This window comes from Nyctereutes procyonoides, unplaced genomic scaffold, assembly GCF_905146905.1.
Source record: "Nyctereutes procyonoides isolate TBG_1078 unplaced genomic scaffold, NYPRO_anot_genome, whole genome shotgun sequence".
Lineage (NCBI taxonomy): Eukaryota > Metazoa > Chordata > Mammalia > Carnivora > Canidae > Nyctereutes > Nyctereutes procyonoides.
Genome location: NW_026575045.1, coordinates 5283103 through 5302502, shown reverse-complemented (window position 1 = coordinate 5302502; position 19400 = coordinate 5283103). Strand labels below are relative to the sequence as shown.

At 38.7% G+C, this 19400-nt stretch overlaps 1 protein-coding gene across 1 annotated transcript; it reads right to left on the bottom strand.

Moving 5' to 3' along the window:
* Positions 1–2079: 2079 nt before the first annotated feature.
* On the bottom strand, positions 2080–2505 carry LOC129509217 (proteasome maturation protein-like). Its single transcript, XM_055324626.1, has one exon. It carries the CDS (start codon positions 2503–2505, stop codon positions 2080–2082), a length of 426 nt encoding a protein of 141 aa, XP_055180601.1.
* Between the last annotated feature and the right edge of the window lie 16895 nt (positions 2506–19400).

The following is a 19400-nucleotide window of genomic DNA, read 5'->3' as shown; positions in this document are numbered from 1 at the left end:
CTGCCTTGTCTCTGCCCCTCTCTCTGTGTCTCTCACGAATGGATGGATAAAAATCTTTTTAAAAAAATCGTCATCCTCATTACCCCAAGATAAATATTCCTAAAAGATATCTTTGATCTTGTTACAACCCTGCTAACAAATGGCAGGGCTCTCTGTGCCTAACAACTATGGTTCTAAACTGGAGATCCAAAATTATAATGGAAAATCACAATAATACATTAGAAATTGTACATTGATCAGAGATCATGTGGTATGGGTTAATACAGAGTTTAATGTCCTTCTTTTGTGCTCCCTCCCTGACTTTGGAAAACAAATCCATCCTTCGTAGCTTATTTCTACCACAATACCTACCAGGGCAGCATTGTGTTTGGCTGGAATAGAGTGACCAGCCACTCCATTTATCCCTGGGCTCAGGGGTTCTCCAGGACATGGAACTTCCAGTACTAAGAGAGAAAAGTCTCCAGCATGAGTTAGTTACTCCAGGCTGGAATGATATCAATCTAGTGCAGTAACTTTTGAGTTATGAGCTCCCTCTCACAGAAAGCATACAAGCATCAACTCAATGATCAAATGTCACTATTTTTTTTAAGATTTTATTTATTTATTCATGAGAGACACACACACACACACACAGAGAGAGAGAGAGAGAGAGAGAGAGAGAGAGAGGCAGAGACACAGGCAGAGAGAGAAGCAGGTTCCATGCAGGGAACCCGATGTGGGACTCGATCCCAGGTCTCCAGGATCACGCCCTGGGCCAAAGGCTGGCGCTAAACTGCTGAGCCACCCAAGGATCCCCAAATGTCACTATTACAGCAAACTCCTATACTAGTAATTAAAGGTCAGCCTGGAAGACTTCTAAAATGTGTTTCCACTCCAGTCTTCTAGGTATTAAAAAGGTCTACAATTGGAATTGAGGACTTATTCTGGAATCCCTATTTAAATTATGGCATGGAGCAAAAGCTGTTATGATTTTTTTCAGCATTGTTCCCCAGGACTTCCACAGTTCCTTATTTATGACAACAATCTCTTTATCTGAGCCCCCAGTGGTTGCTAGGAGGGATCCATGTAGCAATGGTATTTTCCTGATGTACTATAATCTGTATAAGGTTATGGAATCAAGAACTACCACTGGTACCAAGGGAAATAGGGTCCTTTGGCTTATGGGCAGACTTCCACAAGCTACTGAGGTTCACAATAAAGTAATAGGAGTTTATTGCTCTAGACAAATATCTGCAAGTTAATGACAAAGACCACTCAAGGCAAAACTGAATTCTCCAAATAAGGCGCCCCAGTGTTATGGTATGTGATAATCAGAGAGGGCTCAGATTAGGAAACATGATGGGATATTGCAGGAAAGAGTATTTTTCCTCTTTCTTCATAAATCTTGGTCAGAATATCCATTTCTGATTTAGGCTGAAGATCCTCTTTACTTTAGTTCCCAAGGTTGCAGGAAGAAAACAGTTTTATTTTTAATTTTATAGTTTTTGAGTATATAATACCTCAACAAATTTCACATTGCAAAAATGCAAAAAAAAAAAGAAAAGAAAAGAAAAAAGTAACCTCGAAAACATTCTGCTAAGTAAAAAGAGCCAGATGAAAAGGGCACAGAGTATATGATTCATCAATATAAAATATCCAGAATAGATAAATCCATAGAGACAGAAGGAAGATGTGGTTGGCAGGAGCTGAGGGAGGGGTTGTGGGGAGAAGTTGGTTGATGGATAAGGGGCTTTACTTCGGAGAGATGGACAGGTCTTGTTGCTGGATAGAAGTAGGAGTTACATCATATTGTGAATGTACACACAAATGCCATTGAATTGCACACTTTAAAATGGTTAGTTCTATATTATGTGACTTTCACCTCAATAAAGTACTATTTTTACATTAAAAGAGTAAATGTGTTCCCCTTTCCCTATTTATCAATCACCCAGTTCTCTCCAGAGGTAATCAACGCACCCAATTTCCTGTGTTTTTTTTTCTCATGTGTCAGTACTTTTAATATTGTATACATCAAATTATAGTAAAAAGACGACTACAAACAACATGCAGCCCCTCTATTTTCATGAACAGCACAACAGATTACAGTAAACCGAGTTTATATTCCACCATCAAGTGTGGTTCTCCCATTAGTTCACTTTGCGACGGGTCATTAAGAATATCTTCAAATCCAATAGTCTCATCATTACCCCTTAAAATATCCAGTGAAAGGTTTGAGCTTGGAAGAAATGGAAGACGCTGAACCTGCTGCACTGCCTTGAATCCCGTTTGTAATTTTAGTGGAGCGAACAGACCCTGGATGTTTCTTAGTGTAGAAAAATTCATTTTATCTTGGTTGAGCTGGAAATTTTTTTCTGATAATTCAAGAGGATGACTGGGCAAAAGTTCATTTTTCACACAAGGGAGACCTTTTCGAAGAAGATCATGCTGTTCTAAAGGTCCACTTGCTGAAAGTTCAGTAACTGGAATACTGTCCTTCATCCGAGATCCAAGTCCTCTGGCATTCATCCTCACTTGCTCTGTGAACAGCCGCTCGGCCCTATTACTGTCAGCCGGCCCCGCTGCTCACTTCTGTTTCCGGGGTTCCAATTTCCTGTGTTTTCTTTCAAAAATACTGTATGCATGTTCGAAAAGATTCATATATATCTTTTCTGTCTTTCTTTTTACACAAATGATAACATTCAATGTATATTATTCTGTACTCAGTGGTTTTACTTGTTTGCTTAACAACAAACCTTGGAAATCACACGTCAGTATTTAATAACATCAATACATTAATTTAGCGGCTGCATAATATTCTTGTGTGTGTGTAAAATAATTTATAATCAATATCCTACTGATAGACTTTTGGATTATTTTTTAACTTCTGCTACGAGAAACAGCAAAACAATGAGGAATTTTGTGCATATGCCATTCTGCACCTAAGTGAGTGTATCTGTAGGATAAATTCTTAAAACAAAAGCACTGGGTTGAAAGGTATGTGCACTTGTAATCTTGATGGGTAAAATCAAATTCCCTGGCTTAAAGATTGTACCATTTATTTTCCCACCAGTAATATGTAAGAATGCGTGTTTTCCCACAATCACTGACAAACAGATCTTTTTTTTTTTTTGCCAGAAGTTTACTGTAGCAATATAGAAGGTAGTACATTCTTTAGTTTTTACAAATCTAGGCTTAGTTTAGCTTTGCTATGCTTTGTCTTGCTGTGCTATGCTATGCTAGTAAACATACCCCAAACTGGAATTTTCCTCTCTTTTTTCAAATTTACTCTCTAAATATTTATTGCTTTGAATGGTTTGGCCAGTCTTCCTGAATAATAAATTCAGAACAGTTTTTTTTTAATTTTTTTAAATTTTTATTTATTTATGATAGTCACAGAGAGAGAGAGAGAGGCAGAGACACAGGCAGAGGGAGAAGCAGGCTCCATGCACCGGGAGCCCGACGTGGGATTCGATCCTGGGTCTCCAGAATCGCGCCCTGGGCCAAAGGCAGGCGCCAAACCGCTGCGCCACCCAGGGATCCCTCAGAACAGTTTTTGAATGACTTTGTTTTCTGGAAAGAAAATCTTTAAGTAAGTGTCAATAAAAATGATTACAGATGTGTTACGTTTCAGTCTAGCAACAAGCATAGCAAACACTTGGTAAAACCTTTCAGACCAACACCTAAACATAATCCAATAAATAGATATCAAGCATTTTCTACATGGAATAAGGAATAATGGAAGGAATTATGGAATTATGTCAAGTCTATGGTGATACAATAAGGAACAAAATAAGGACAGAACAGACATATGAAGCAACATGGCAAATACTCTAAAAGGAAAAAGTGCCTTAAGAGGAAACATGATCTATATGTTCATGAGAAGGAAAGATACCTGAAGGGGAGCACCAGGAGTGTCATGGTGAGGGTTCCAATGGGTGTAGATGGGACTAACTGAATGAATGAGTGAGTGAATGAATGAATAACATCCTAAGAAAACATTTTAGCACATTTTTCTTGGTTTTATTTGTAGCAATGTATTTCATATTTTTTTTGTTTTTGATATTCTAGGGTTTTTTTAAGATTATTTATTTATTTACTTGAAAAAGAGAGAGAGCAAAGAGAGAGAGAGCGTGCACATGAGTTGGGGGCAGGGCAGAGGGAAAGAGATACACAGACTCTTCATGAGCAGGTAGCCCTGGCACAACACAAGGCTTGATCCCAGGTCTCTGAGATCATGACCTGAGCTGAAAGCCGATGGTTAACTGACTGAGCCACCCAGATGCCCCAACGTTCTAGCTTTTATCTATACTTTTAAACATTAGTTATATGTATTTGCTTCCTTCTCCTAACTGAGGGATTCTCAGCATGTGGGTATTAATGAACCAACTCTGAGCCTGGAGAAACTGATCTATTCCTGAGAGAATAGCTTTCCTTTTATTAGCCCATGATTGGTACCCTAATTGCAACCTTATGGTCTGCTGTGAAATGAGAACAGTTCCATCGAGCATAGCATGGAGGGCCACATCTTAAAACAGCCTTTAAAATTATTTCACTATTTTTTTAAATAAAATATGTTGTAGAGACATGCAATATATCTCTTTGTATTTTTCATGGAAACATTTCATGTTTTCAGAAAATGTTCTAATAAGCCTAGTAAGTTACTTATTGTTCAAACTTTTGAGTGTTCTAGAAATGAGCACAAAAATCAATGTTACTGGTGTTCTATATAATGGCAATATGTAGTGGCAATGTTACTGGTGTTCTATATAAATTAATTTGAAATACAAATTCATGGCAAAAAATTCAGTTAAAAATAAATATGATTCTGGTTGGATAAAGTCTAATTTATTTGTTGTTAAAGCATAATGCCAGTGTGCTAGGACCTATGGCTGAAAAAAGTAATTCAAAATCACTCATTTAGGAAAATACCTGTTATTCCTAACTTCAAGAAAAACCCACTGGAACTAAAGACTTAATCTCTAAAGTCATCAAGCAATGTCTTGTATACGCAGCAAAATTGAGGTAAGATGATTTTACATTTAAAATCGACAGATTATTCAAACATCTTAACAGAGAAGTGGCTTTTATGAGCCTCAGAAGTAGAAGCCAGATAGAAAGAAAATGCAGGAGAGCCCCAGTGGCTCAGTGGTTTAGCGTCGCCTTCAGACCAGGGCGTGATCCTGGAGACCGGGATGGAGTCCCACATCCGGCTCCCTGCACAGAGCCTGCTTCTCCCTCTGCCTGTGTCTCTGCCTCTGTGTGTGTGTGTGTGTGTCTCTCATGAATAAATAAGTAAAAACTAAAAAAAAGAAAGAAAATTACTCAAACAGTAGTATTTTTTTGTTCAGTTTAATGAAAAGATAAAACATTTGATTTGATCAAAACTTTTTAAGAAACCATTATTAACTAGATTAATTCTTCCTGCCTCCAGAATATGTGCAAGATTATATTTAAAATGTTCATTTCCTTAGATGCACAGGTGCTGTGGCTAGGGCAGTGATCATGGAGATTCAAGGTTGTCACTTCCATCAACGTGGTGCCCGTTCTGCCCAACAAAAGGGAAACCAGTACCTTTGTGGTCCTCCTCTGCCTTCTTTTACATGAAAGAATCAGATATTTCTCTCTAAGAGTGAGCACCTTCCTTAGTTCAAATTGCTAAAACAAATACCATAGACTGAGTGTCTTATAAGCAGCAGAAAACTATTTCTTATGGTTTTGGAGGCTGGGAATTCCAAGATTAAAGTGCTGGCAGATTCAGTGTCTGGTAGACGGCCAGTTTCTCACTGTGTCTCTATGCAGTGAAAGAGTGAGTGATCTGGAGTCTTTTTTTTATATGACTAGTAATGCCAGTCATGAGCTCCACACCTCATAACCTACTTACTTCCCAAAGATTTCACCTCTAAATACCATCTCACTGAGAATTAGGTTTCAAAATATGAACTTGGGGTGAGGGTATACAAACATTCAGACTGTAGCATCTAGATATGTCATATAAGTAGACTCATGCAGTATTTGTCCATTCATGACTGGCCTATTTTCCATAGCATGATGTCCTCATGATCCATCCACATTGTAGGATGTGTCAGAATGTCCTCCCTTTTCAAGGCTGAATAAGATTTTAGTGTATGTGTTTATTTAGTTGGTTTGTCCATTCGTCCATCAATGGACACTTGGATTGCTTCCACCTTTTTCTTATAGCAAATGCTGCACTGAACATGAGCGTGCTGAATCTGCTCTTATCACAGGCTTGGTCATTGTCTTGGGACATATTTTTGTTCTGTCCTTTGGCTGCAATAAATTCATGGGCTCCCCTACTTTGATAGGATTAGTTGGGTCAGGAATCGAGATGAATCAAATCCATCTCTCCTTCTTATGTCCCCATTCCTAACTCTCAAATGTGCGGGCAGCATAGAACGGCAGCTCTAAATGCAGTCAGCAACTTCTGGGATTCAGGACAAGTTTTTCAGGAGCCCCCAGTCCCTTCTCTTTGGCCTCTGTCTTTGCACCACAAGGGGGCTTCCCTTTTCTTCCTATACTGTGGGAACACCATGTTGAAACCTTTGAAAAGAAGCTGCTCTTCTGGGAGAACTATTCATTTTCATATTACTATACACATTGCCCAAGTCTGCAAAATGTTTTGCATTTCAGCAACATTGTCTTCTTAGACTTCAGGACAAATCGAAGGAGGGATTCCTTTCAGTGGGTTGGTTGGCATAAGTCAGCTCTAGTAGTCTAACATGCATGACTCAATTACACAAGAGTTAGCTAATGAGTAATAGAGAAGAAGTTACAGGTGAAAGCAAATGTGCCTAAATGAATCAAGTGTTGCTTTTCAGATGCCCACCGTTCAACAAAGACCTGGCAAGACATTTTCTTCACTGGGTATGAATCATCCAGATAAAAGGGGAAAACTAGGGCCACCTACGTTCAGAGCTTGTACAGTATGACCTCAAGGTCCAACATCTACCAGGAGCTTCCTAGCAAAAGGCCAAGCTCCCAAGAATAAAAGGGCTTACACATCAGCATTAAATAATTCTCTTAGAGATGCAAATTTCTAATTAGTTACTGTGGCAACTGTAGAAGCCTAGAAGTAAGCCCCTCACACAATGAACCTGAGAGTTTACTTTTTTGATTTACTATAGGTCCCAAAAGACGCAGGGAGGAAGAAAATAAATATTGCTTTAACTGTGACAAGACAATAAAGTGCAACAAATAAAGAGATTTCATCCTTTTGTTCATATTTCTGCAGGTTGAAGAGGAACATTATATGTGACACACAGTCCTGCTGCAAAAAGAACCAATTTCTTAAAGGCTTCAGAAAATCATAACTGTTGATTGTTATAAACATGACCCAGACATAAACACACTATTTCTTAACCTACGTTGACATTTTTACTTCTTTAAAGTGAATTTGGTCTAAGATTTCAAAACAGTGTGTTTTGGTGGAGTGACTTTATTGTTTGTTTATTTTGAATGTTGCCTTTTTTGTTCTTTTAAAATGATGTATAGTTCTCCAAACCTTTTATTTAGTATGGGGAAAACAAAACCTTTATGTTTTGTGGAAATTTTCTCTCCAAAATCTACTTATTGGAGAATGATCTATTCCCAACTTTGAATAATACATGAAAAAAAATAGGATAAAAGGGCTACAAGAAAGTTTGTGGCATCAAGAATAGAATATTAATTTTAAGGAGACATGAAATGACAAGAAAATTTTTTTCCAATTGAGGTTTTTTTTTGAATTTTTAGGGCTAATTATTTAAATTAAAGTTTAGGAGACAAAAGCAAAACTGTGTTCCCTTATCTTACAGAGGCAGGGAAAAGAATGATTCTTGTCAACAAACTGGGCAGTATTTTCTCTGTGAAATATATTACATTTATCTATCTTCTTTCCAAAGTGTGGCAGGTCAAATTTAGAGTGCTAATACATGCTCAGTGTAATTCAGATCGAACCCTGGAATCTTATCACCACATTTTGTTTAGATTGTGAGCTCCTATATTATGTAAACAAATAACAGCTGAAAACTAAATGCATTGGAACAAAGCTAAATATGGCTACTATTTGAAATAAAGGAAAAATCACCTTGCATGCTTTTTCTAAAATTTCTTTCACACTCACTACCCCCTCCTCTCTTCCCTCCACAGAAACGTCTCTCCGCTGCAGCTCTTCCCAAGTTCAGACACCCTCTAGCCTTCTTTCTCATCGAATTGCAGTTACTCAGTGTCTCAATCTTTCAGTGTTCTACTCTGTGGGAGAGTATATAACTTAACATACATTTTCCTATTCAGGGGAAGGGAATTAGCTTAAGGAGTTCTCAGGTTGGATACTTAGTTTTGAATGGGAGTTTCCATAGACACAATAACTTAATCCAAAGAAGTCACTTTGTTTTATGTAGAACTGGAGCAATCACACTTTTTGGTTCATAGCATACTCTCATTGACCCATGCAAGGTTCTCTTTTATTTGTAGATGTATTTGTATTTAATAATGTAATAAATACCATAAATTTACTACCCAAAGTGGGGAACCTCTATTGCCCGTGTAGTTCTTCATTTATACTTCTATCTTCCTCAAGTCATGATAACCCCGAGTGATTTTAATAATCATACCACATTTTGGGATGCCTGGGTGGCTTAGTCAGTTAAGCATCCCACTCTTGGTCTCAGCTCAGGTCATGATCTCAGGATCCTGAGGTAGAGCCCAGCATGCGTTTGAGCTCAGTTGGCGTCTGCTTGAGATTCCCTCCCTCCCTTTCGGTCCCTCCCGCCACACTTGTGCACATGCTCTCTCTTTCAAATGAACAAAACTTAAAAAAATCATACCACATTTCTATCATCATCATCATCACCACCATCAGCATCATTACCATCATCTTCATTCCCATTTTCATAATCATATCATGCCTCTATGTATTTTTAAAAGTGTACTTTTTAACTTTAACACGCTGTGTATCATCTCAGGGGAAATGTACCTTTTCATTCAATGTTATGTTCCTTCAATTAATCCATTGTCCTGCAATGCTAAAATTCAGTCTTTTGACTTATTATGTTGTATAAATATGCCACAGTTAATTTGTATAATCTCTTTGATTTGACTTATGAATACTAAGAACATTTTCTACATATTTTCAGGTGTCATGACAACTTACTAGAAGAGAATGCTAAGTCAAAGGATATGTGAATTTCAACTTTGTAAAATAATGGCAAATAGCTTTCAAATAACCTATTGATTTATGTTCTGATCAGAGAAATTTAAGATTAATATCCTACATTGTCCACCATTAAATATTATTAGGTTATATTTTTGCAGGAAGCAACTTTAGTATGAGGAAATTTAACATGAGTTAACTATATTCCGAAAATGGGATTTATTGCCTCTAAATTCAAAGATTTACATCAAGTAAGTACAATTCTCTTTCCTAGTGGTAGGAGATCTGAGGTACAATAGCTAATCTTTTATCTTAGAGGAATTGTCCTAGCATGTCTAAGACCCCTGGACTACTAAACATACTATGTGTCAGGTCCCTGAATCTTCATAAGATTTATCTTCTATTTTGTAGCACTTTACTAATATATCCATGGCATTAGCCACTTTCTTCTTAACTAGTCCAATTTTATGTCATTAGTATAATGTATCAGCATGATATTATGTAGACTATGAAGGATTAGGGTACCTGAAGACTAAGTCATAACAGCAAGCAGGAGAATTAACATAGTCCTGGGGAAAGAGAGTGAACATATACTACTGACATTGCCAAGAAAAAGCCAACTTGTTTTTGTCTTCCCTACTGATAGAATAAACAATTAATTATGTGTTCAGCAGATCAATAAGCTGTGTTGATCTACTGCTGTAAATCATTACATTTGAAATGGCAGCTCAGCTGCAATTGGGGCTACCACACAAAGTGATCCACTGTTATTTGCTATGATCTATTTGAGTTTTGAAGGGGATGAGGTGATTGCAAATTCTTTGATTGAGCTACATCATTCCAGTCCCTGCCTCTAATCACATTGCCTCCTTTTCTGAATGTAATCTCCTTCTACTTTCTCTTATGATTGGATTTAGGGGCTATCCAAATAATCTAAGATAATATTCCTATGTCAACATATTTAACTTAATCACATCTGCTAATAGTCCATTTTCTTTTCTTTTTTTCCATCCATTTTCTTATAACACAACAGGTACACATTCCAGGGATCAGGACCAAATAGGATTAGCTCACGCCTTTAAAAAAAAAAATTGAAACTTGAGTCATGGGTTAATGACTTCGTGTTAATAAATTTTCATGCTCTAGCCTTATATGGTGTCCTCCCCCATCTTCTTGGTCCAACACCCTCAGGATCCTTTCTCATTTGTAATCCCCCAGTGCTTACAGGTATTAATAGCCAAATCTTGCGATTCTTTGATATATAAGTTATTTTCTTTTTGAATAAGTACTGACCTACTCTATCCAGGCTGTGTGGAGACCTGGCCCTGGTTATGGCCCTGAGGGCAATGAGTGGTGTGGCAGGTGAAGATCTTGAGAAGATTAAGCATTATTTTATGGGGTACCTATAAGGTATCAAGTCTATTGCTTTGCACCTAAGCAAGAGGCAGTTTTGAAGTTACAAAGGAAACTGGGGATTTATTATTCTCAGGCTTGTCCAATTAAATGTCCCTATTCAACATTTCAAGGTCCCATTCTTTTCTTATAAAGACTCCAACTTTGACAGAGGAAATCTGCCAAGGCTGCCCATTTGTCTTCTCTACAGATGTCTCACACTTACAATGATATAAGGATATCATTGGCTTCATGATATAAGGAAAATGGCTTCATTTTCACCACAGCTGTCTTTGTCACCACAGAAAATGAGAGTCTTCTTAAATGCTTTTATAGAAGTCCCCTGGATCTCATGTCGAGCTTTGAGTTGACAGTAGCTGCTCTGAGCCCATCATTTCCTTTTTCCAAGACTTTTGTTAACAAAAGTCGGCTCATTCCACAATTCATATAATTAGCATTAGCCCATGTAATCAAATTCTAAAGCCACTGCATATCTCAACCCATCACCTCCATCCTTACTTCATCCTAATTAATTTTAGAGGAAAGCTTTAATTATTGCCAGGTGTTGTCACCACCCAACAAGGGGTCCTTACTGATGTCAGCCTGATAAACAATCCAGCTAAATAGCTCACTCTGAGCATGTTTTCTAGGGTCACTTCTGATACCAAGTCTTTTACCTTAGGTTCCTCCAGACATATGAGGTTGAAGAAAGATGTCTGTGTCATAACTTCATTAGAGAATTCAGTCACAGGGAAACAGAATACAAGGCTGCACTATTGAGTTGTCCATTGCTAAATGGGACTAACTATTCCATCTCATGGGATCATCCTTTGAGAAGCAACATAACCTACATTTGGACCGTCTGCCCTGGGGGAAAAAAGGGGGTAGTTAACTTTATGGCTTTCATCTCCCATTACTTAAACAATGCCTCATTGGTGGTCCATGCATGAGCACCAAGCAAGGTATTTGGGTGACTCACAATTTGGACCAGGAGAGGACCCCTGGGCTGGGAAGCAAAAGGTACATGAGATCAGATGTGAAGTGAGGCACTATAAGGTTCCACAAGTATAAAGTCAGAGCCCACATGTATGTAGGACTGCTACAGCAACTGGAACAACAGGCAAATTAGAACTGGAGAATCCAAAGTGGTGCTTAAAGTGATTGGTAAACTGGTCAATATTAAGTGCTATATAAATTGATGTTCATTATTATGAATATTTGAGGCTGAGGATACAGCAGTGAGGCAGACAGCCAAAAATTCTGCCCCTCAGGCTGATATTTTAGTAGGGAAGATGGTTATGAACCAGATAAATAAGGAAATGTTTACTCTACAGGATTTTCCTAAGTGTAAAGGAGGAAAAAAAATCAGAGAAGAATACAAAACATCAGGAATGAAAGTGTCTTAGTCCATTTGGACTGCTATCACAGAATACCATAGACTAGGGGGCATATGAATAACAGAAATTTATTTCTCACAGGTCTGAAGGCCGGAATGCCCAAGATGAAGGTGCTAGCAGATCTGGTAACTGGTGAGAACCCCTTCCTAGTTCTTAGACAGTTGGCTTCGCACTGAGTCTTCACATGGTAGAAGGGATGAGGGAGCTCTTTGGAGTCTCTTTTATAAGGGCACCAATTCAGGTCATGAGGGTCCCAGCCTTATGACCTAGCCTCTTCCCCGAGGTCCTACCTCCAAATTCCATCACATTGTGAATTAAGTTTCAACATATGAATTTGGGGAGACACAAACATTCCGTCAATAGCAATGTTGAAATGATAGACTGGATGACCACAGCAGGTCTTATTGACAAGATGAGTTTTGAATAAATATCTGAAGAAAGATGACACTAAATTCATTTCTTTCAATAGTTACTCTGAATGTGAATGGGCCAAATGATCCCATCAAAAGACACAGGGTTTCGGACTGGATAAAAAAGCAAGACCAATCCATTGCTATCTACAAGAGACTCATTTTATTTTTTGTTTATTTTTTTAAATGTTTCTTTTTTAAAAAAAAAAAAGATTTTATTTATTTATTCAGGAGAAACAGAGAGAGAGAGAGAGAGAGAGAGAGAGAGAGAGGTAGAGACACAGGCAGTGGGGAAGCAGGCTCCGAGCAGGGAGTCCGATGTGGGACTTGATCCCAGGTCTCTAGGATCATGCTCTGGGATGAAGGCGGCACTAAACCGCTAAGCCTCCCAGGCTGCCCAAGAGACTCATTTTAGACCTAAGGACACCTCCAACCTGAAAATGAAAGGTTGGAGAACCATTTACCATTCAAATGGTCCTCAAAAGAAAGCTAGGGTAGCAATCCTCATATCAGATAAATTAAAGTTTATCTCAAAGACTGTAGTAAGAGATGAAGAGGGACACTATATCATACATAAAGGGTCTATCCAACAAGAAGACCTAACAATCATGACTTTTTATGCCCCTAATGTGGGAGTTGCCAAGTACATCAATCAATTAATAACCAAAGTGAAGAGATATTTAGATAATAATGCAGTAATAGTAGGAGAATTCCACACAGCACTTTCTGCAAATGACAGATTTTCTAACCACAACTTTACCACAGAAACTTTAAATGATACACTGGACCAGATGGATTTCACAGATATCTACAGAACTTCCCATCTGAATGCAACTGAATACACATTCTTCTCAAGTGCACATGGAACTTTCTGAAGAATAGACCACATAGTGGGTCACAAATCAGGTCTCAACCAATACTAAAAGATTGGGATTGTCCCCTGCATATTTTCAGACCACAATGCTTTGAAACTAGAACTCAATCACAAGAAGAAATTTGGAAGAAACTTAAACACGTGGAGATTAAAGAGCATCCTACTAAAAGATGAACAGGTCAACCAAGAAATTAGAGAAGCATTAAAAAGATTCATGGAAACTAATGAAAATGAAGATACAACTGTTCAAAATCTTTGGGATACAACAAAAGCAGTCTTAAGAGGGAAATATATCACAATAGGAAATACATCGCAATACAAGCATCCCTCAAAAAATTGAAAAAGACTCAAATACATAAGCTAACCTCACACCTAAAGGAACTAGAGAAAGAACAGCAAATAAAATCTACACCTAGAAAATAAAACCTATCCAGAAGAAGAGAGATAATAAAGATTCAAGCAGAACTCAATGAAATAGAGACCAGAAGACGTGTGGAACAGATCAACAAAACCAGGAGTTGGTTCTTTGAAAGAATTAATAAGATAGATAAACCATTAGCCAGCCTTATTAAAAACAAAAGAGAAAAGGCTCAAATTAATAAAATCATGAATGAAAGAGGAGAGATCACAACCAATACCAACAAAATACAAATGATTTTAAAAACATGTTATGAGCAGCTATACACCAATAAATTAGGCAATCTAGAAGAAATGGATGCATTTCTGGAAAACCACAAATTACCCAAACTGTGAACAGGAAGAAATAGAAAACCTGAACAGGCCAATAACCAGGGAGGAAATTGAAGCAGTCATCAAAAACCACCCAAGACACAAAAGTCCAGGGCCAGATGGCTTCCCAGGGGAATTCTATCAAATGTTTAAAGTAGAAATAATACCTATTCTACTAACACTGTTCTGAAGGGAAAAAAGGGACAGAATACATCCAAACTTGTTTTATGAGGCCAGCATCACCTAAATTCCAAAGTCAGACAATCCCACCAAAAAGGAGAATTATAGGAACCGGGGAATCCCTGGGTGGCTCACCAGTTTAGCACCTGCCTTCGGCGCAGGGCGTGCTCCTGGAGTCCCTGGATCGAGTCCTGCATCGGGCTCCTGCATGGAGCCTGCTTCTCCCTCTGCCTATGTCTTTGCCTCTCTCTCTCTCTCTCTCTCTCTCTCTCTCTCTCTCTCTCTCATAAATAAATAAAATATTAAAAAAAAAGAATTCTAGACTAGTATCCCTGATGAACACAGATGCAAAAATTCTCAACAAGTTACTAGCCAATAGGATCCAACAGTACAGTAAGATTATTCACCATGACCAAGTGGGATTTATCCCCGGGATGCAAGGCTGGTTCAACACTCACAAAACAATCAATGGGACAGATCATATCAACAAGAGAAAAAACAAGAACCATATGATCCTCTCAATAGATGCAGAGAAAGCATTTGACAAAATGCAGCATCCATTCCTGATCAAAACTCTTCAGAGTGTAGGGATGGAGGGAACATTCCTCGACATCTTAAAAGCCATCTATGAAAAGCCCACAGCAAATATAATTCTCAATGGGGAAACATTGGGAGCCTTTCCCCTACGATCAGGAACAAGACAGGGATGTCCACTCTCACCACTGCTATTCAACACAGTGCTAGAAGTCCTAGCCTCAGCCATCAGGCAACAAAAAGAAATAAAAGGCATTCAAATTGGCAAAGAAGAAGTCAAACTCTCCCTCTTCGCCGATGACATGATACTCTACATAGAAAACTCAAAAGACTCCACCCCAAGATTGCTAGAACTCATACAGCAATTTGGCAGTGTGGCAGGATACAAAATCAATGCCCAGAAGTCAGTGGCATTTCTATACACTAACAATGAGACTGAAGAAAGAGAAATTAAGGAGTCAATCCCATTTACAATTGCACCCAAAAGCATAAGATACCTAGGAATAAACCTAACCAAAGAGGTAAAGAATGTATACCCTAAAAACTACAGAACACTTCTGAAAGAAATTGAGGAAGACACAAAGAGATGGAAAAATATTCCATGCTCATGGATTGGAAGAATTAACATTGTGAAAATGTCTATGCTACCCAGGGCAATTTACACATTTAATGCAATCCCTATCAAAATACCATGAACTCTCTTCAGAGAGTTGGAACAAATCATCTTAAGCTGATTTCTGTGGAATCAGAAAAGACCCCAATAGCCAGCCAGGGGAGTACTGAAAAAGAACACCAGAGCTGGGGGCATCACAATGTCAGATTTCAGGTTGTATAAAGATCACTATAAAGCTGTGATCTTCAAGGCAGTGTGGTACTGGCACAGAAACAGACACATAGATCAATGGAACAGAAGAGAGAATCCAGAAATGGACCCTCAACTCTATGGTCAACTAATATTCGATAAAGGAGGAAAGACTATCCACTGGAAAAAGGAGAGTGGATCTTCAATAAATGGTGCTGGGAAAATTGGACAGCCATGTGCAGAAGAATGAAACTAGACCACTTCTTTCACCATACACAAAGATAAATTCAAAATGGATGAAAGATCTAAATGTGAGACAAGATTCCATCAAGATCCTAGAGGAGAACACAGGCAAAACCTTTTTGACCTTGGCCACAGTAACTTCTTGCAAGACATATCTATGAAGGCAAGGGAAACAAAAGCAAAAATGAACTATTGGGACTTCATCAAGATAAGAAGCTTCTGCACAGCAAAAGAAACAGTCAACAAAACTCAAAGACAACCTACAGAATGGGAGAAGATATTTGCAAATGACGTATCAGATAAAGGGCTAGTATCCAAGATCTATAAAGAACTTATTAAACTCAACACCAAAGAAACAAACAATCCAATCATGAAATGGGCAAAAGACATGAAGAGAAATCTCACAGAGGAAGACACAGACATGGCCAACAGGCACGTGAGAAAATGCTCTGCATCACTTGCCATCAGGGAAATACAGATCAAAACCACAATGAGATACCACCTCACACCAGTGAGAATGGGGAAAATTAACAAGACAGGAAACAACAAATGTTGGAGAGGATGTGGAGAAAGGGTAATCCCTCTTGCTCTGTTGGTGGGAATGTGAACTGGTGCAGCCACTCTGGAAAACTGTGTGGAGGTTCCTCAAAGAGTTAAAAATAGATCTGCCCTACGACCCAGCAATTGCACTGTTGGGGATTTACCCCAAAGATACAGATGCAGTGAAACGCCGGGACACCTGCACCCCGATGTTTCTAGCAGCAATGTCCACAGTAGCCAAACTGTGGAAGGAGCCTCGGTGTCCATCGAAAGATGAATGGATAAAGAAGATGTGGTCTATGTATACAATGGAATATTCCTCAGCCATTAGAAACGACAAATACCCACCATTTGCTTCAACGTGGATGGAACTGGAGGGTATTATGCTGAGTGAAGTAAGTCAATTGGAGAAGGACAAACATTATATGGTTTCACTTATACAGGGAATATAAAAAATAGTGAAAGGGATTATAGGGGAAAGGAGAGAAAATGAGTGGGAAAAATCAGAGAGGGAAACAGGACATGAGAGACTCCTAACTCTGGGAAACAAACAAGGGGTAGTGGAAGGGGAGGTGGGCGGGGAAATGAGGTGACTGGGTGAGGGGCACTGAGGGGGGCACTTGACAGGGTGAGTACTGGGTATTATACTATATGCTGTTAAACTCCAATAAAAAAATATACAAAAAATTTAAAAAAAAGATCTGAAGAAAGCTTGAAAACCAACAATGCAGATATCTGGGAGAAAAGCACTATCAAGCAGAGAGAACTGCAAGATTAAAGGCCCTGTGGCAAAAGTGCACCTGGTACAATCTAGGAACAGCAAGGAGGCCAATATGTAAATGAGGACAAGCATAGTCGATGCCTTCAGAGATGTCATGTGACAGAGCAGAACTACATTGTGTTGTAGAGAAACCGTTTTTAATATGAATCTACTAATTAATCAATTAATTCAGTTGGATTAGGGGAACCACTAAAGGATTTTATAAATCTCCTTAATTAAAAGATGTCTACATAAAGAGAAACATACATGTAATGGTATATGTTTTGGATGGGGAAAGCTCCTTACTTACACTACCAAAATCACTGTGACTAGTGTGTCGAGATTGCATAATCCAGGAGAGAAATGGTGGCTTGCTCCAGAGTAGTGAGTAGAGAGTGACACAAAGTGGTCACATTCTGGCTGATATTGGAGTGGAGTTTATGTGACTTGCTAATGAATTGAATATACATCCCATAAGGAACACAGAAATCAATAATGACTCCAAGTTTATAGGCTAAGTAACTAAAGGAATAAAGTTTCTATCATTTGAGGAAATAGCCATTTCTCTTAATTGAGAAATGCATACTTGAGAAAGGAGTGAGCAGATTTGATGTTGAATTTAAAAAGTGTGTTTGGTGCAGAGTGCTTAGGTGGCTCAGCTGGTTTTCAGCGTCTGACTCCTGGTTTGGGCTCAGGCTCAGGTCATGATCTCAGGGTCCTGGGATCAAGCCCCACATGGAGCTCCACACTCAGCATTCAATCTCTCTCTATATATATAAAATAAATAAATAAATATACAAACAATTATACTTGGTGCATATTAAATTAGCAACGTCTATTATACATGTCAAATGGGCAGTTGGATGTGCAGCTCTATAGTTAAAAGGCCATGAAACAAGCTGAGCTCACTGAGGGCATGATAGTCTCATAGACTACAGGAGTAGTCCCAGGAATGAGGCCAGGGTGCTCCAAATTTCAGATGGAGTAATGGTAAACAGAAACCAGGAGAATGCTCTGAGGAGTAACCAGTAAGGTGGGAGAAAAACCAAGAGAGTGTGGTGTCCTAGAAGCCACATGCAGAAGGTTCAATGAAGGGAGGGTGATGAGCTTGGTCAAAGGCTGCTTATAAGGCCAGATAAGGTAAAATTAAGGAGGTACCATGGGATCTATCCATGTAAATGTAGTTTTAGTGAAGTTCTAATAGCTTGACTGGAGTGTGTTCAAGAGAGATACCAATGTAAGAGGATAGAAAGTATACACATCACTCTTTCAAGTATTTTTGCTATCCAAAGAAACAAAAACAAAAAATCTGGCACTAAACAAAGGATGGGGTGTGAATCAAGAGAAAATTCTTTTTTTTAAGAAAAGAGAAATAATAACATGTTTGCATGTTCATAGAGTGATTCAGAAGAGGGGAAAACACAGGTTAAGGGAGAGGGCAGAGGACCAAAGAGCAATTTCCTACGTAGGCAAGATGAGATGGGGGCCATGTCCCTGTAGGGGCGGGGGTTTCTGAGGTAGGAGCAGAGAGGGTTTACCCTTAATAACAAGAGGGACATGGGTAGAATTGTGGGCCCAGAGGCAAGTGAATGGGTAGATTTTATGGTGGGAGCTTGTGGAACTTCCTTTCTGAATGCTACACTTTATGTCAGTGACATAAGCCAGGAGTGAGGAAGAGAAGAAAATGATGGGGATCTGAGAGTAGTAGAGAAAGAATGTTAATAGTGGTCAAGAAAATCTGAGTAGTGAATCGCCTCAAAAAGCAAAGAATTGCTGGGACACCTGAAAGGCTCGTCTGAGGTAAGTCATCAGTAGCTCAAAGAAAGGTCTGGCCGTGTGGAGGGGTGCTTTGTCCAGGTAGGCGGAGCTGGGCTGGTGCCTGGTGACATCATAGAGTAGATGATACAGTTTAGTCATTGTAGAATGTTTCTGATGTTTATTTTCAACTTCTTCCCACTGAAGGCAAGGTGAAAACTTTAAATCCAAATGGTTAACCAAATTCTATAAACTTTAGTTGGTTAGAATTTCTCTCCTATTCTCATTTCTCACTTTCTCCTGACTTCTACTTATTTGAAGTACCTGAAGTCATCAAATTCATGGAGATAGAACATAGAATAGTAGTTGCTGGGGGCTGCGGGAAGAGGGGAATGGGGAGTTGGTGTTTCATGGGCACACAGTTTCAACTGGGGAAGATGCAAAAAAAAAACTGTTTTAGAAGATCTAGTGTTTGTCTCGATAGAAAACTATAGCAGAAAAGAACAGTGGAACTTCAAAGTCATAGGAAATGTTCAAGAAAAAAAAAATAGTAGTGAGTCAATCATGATGAGGTCAGCCAAAATGCAGGTTCCTTTCCAGAAATGGAGATAGAGGCAGTGTCTTCATAAATCTCATCTCCTGGCTCAGACCAGACAG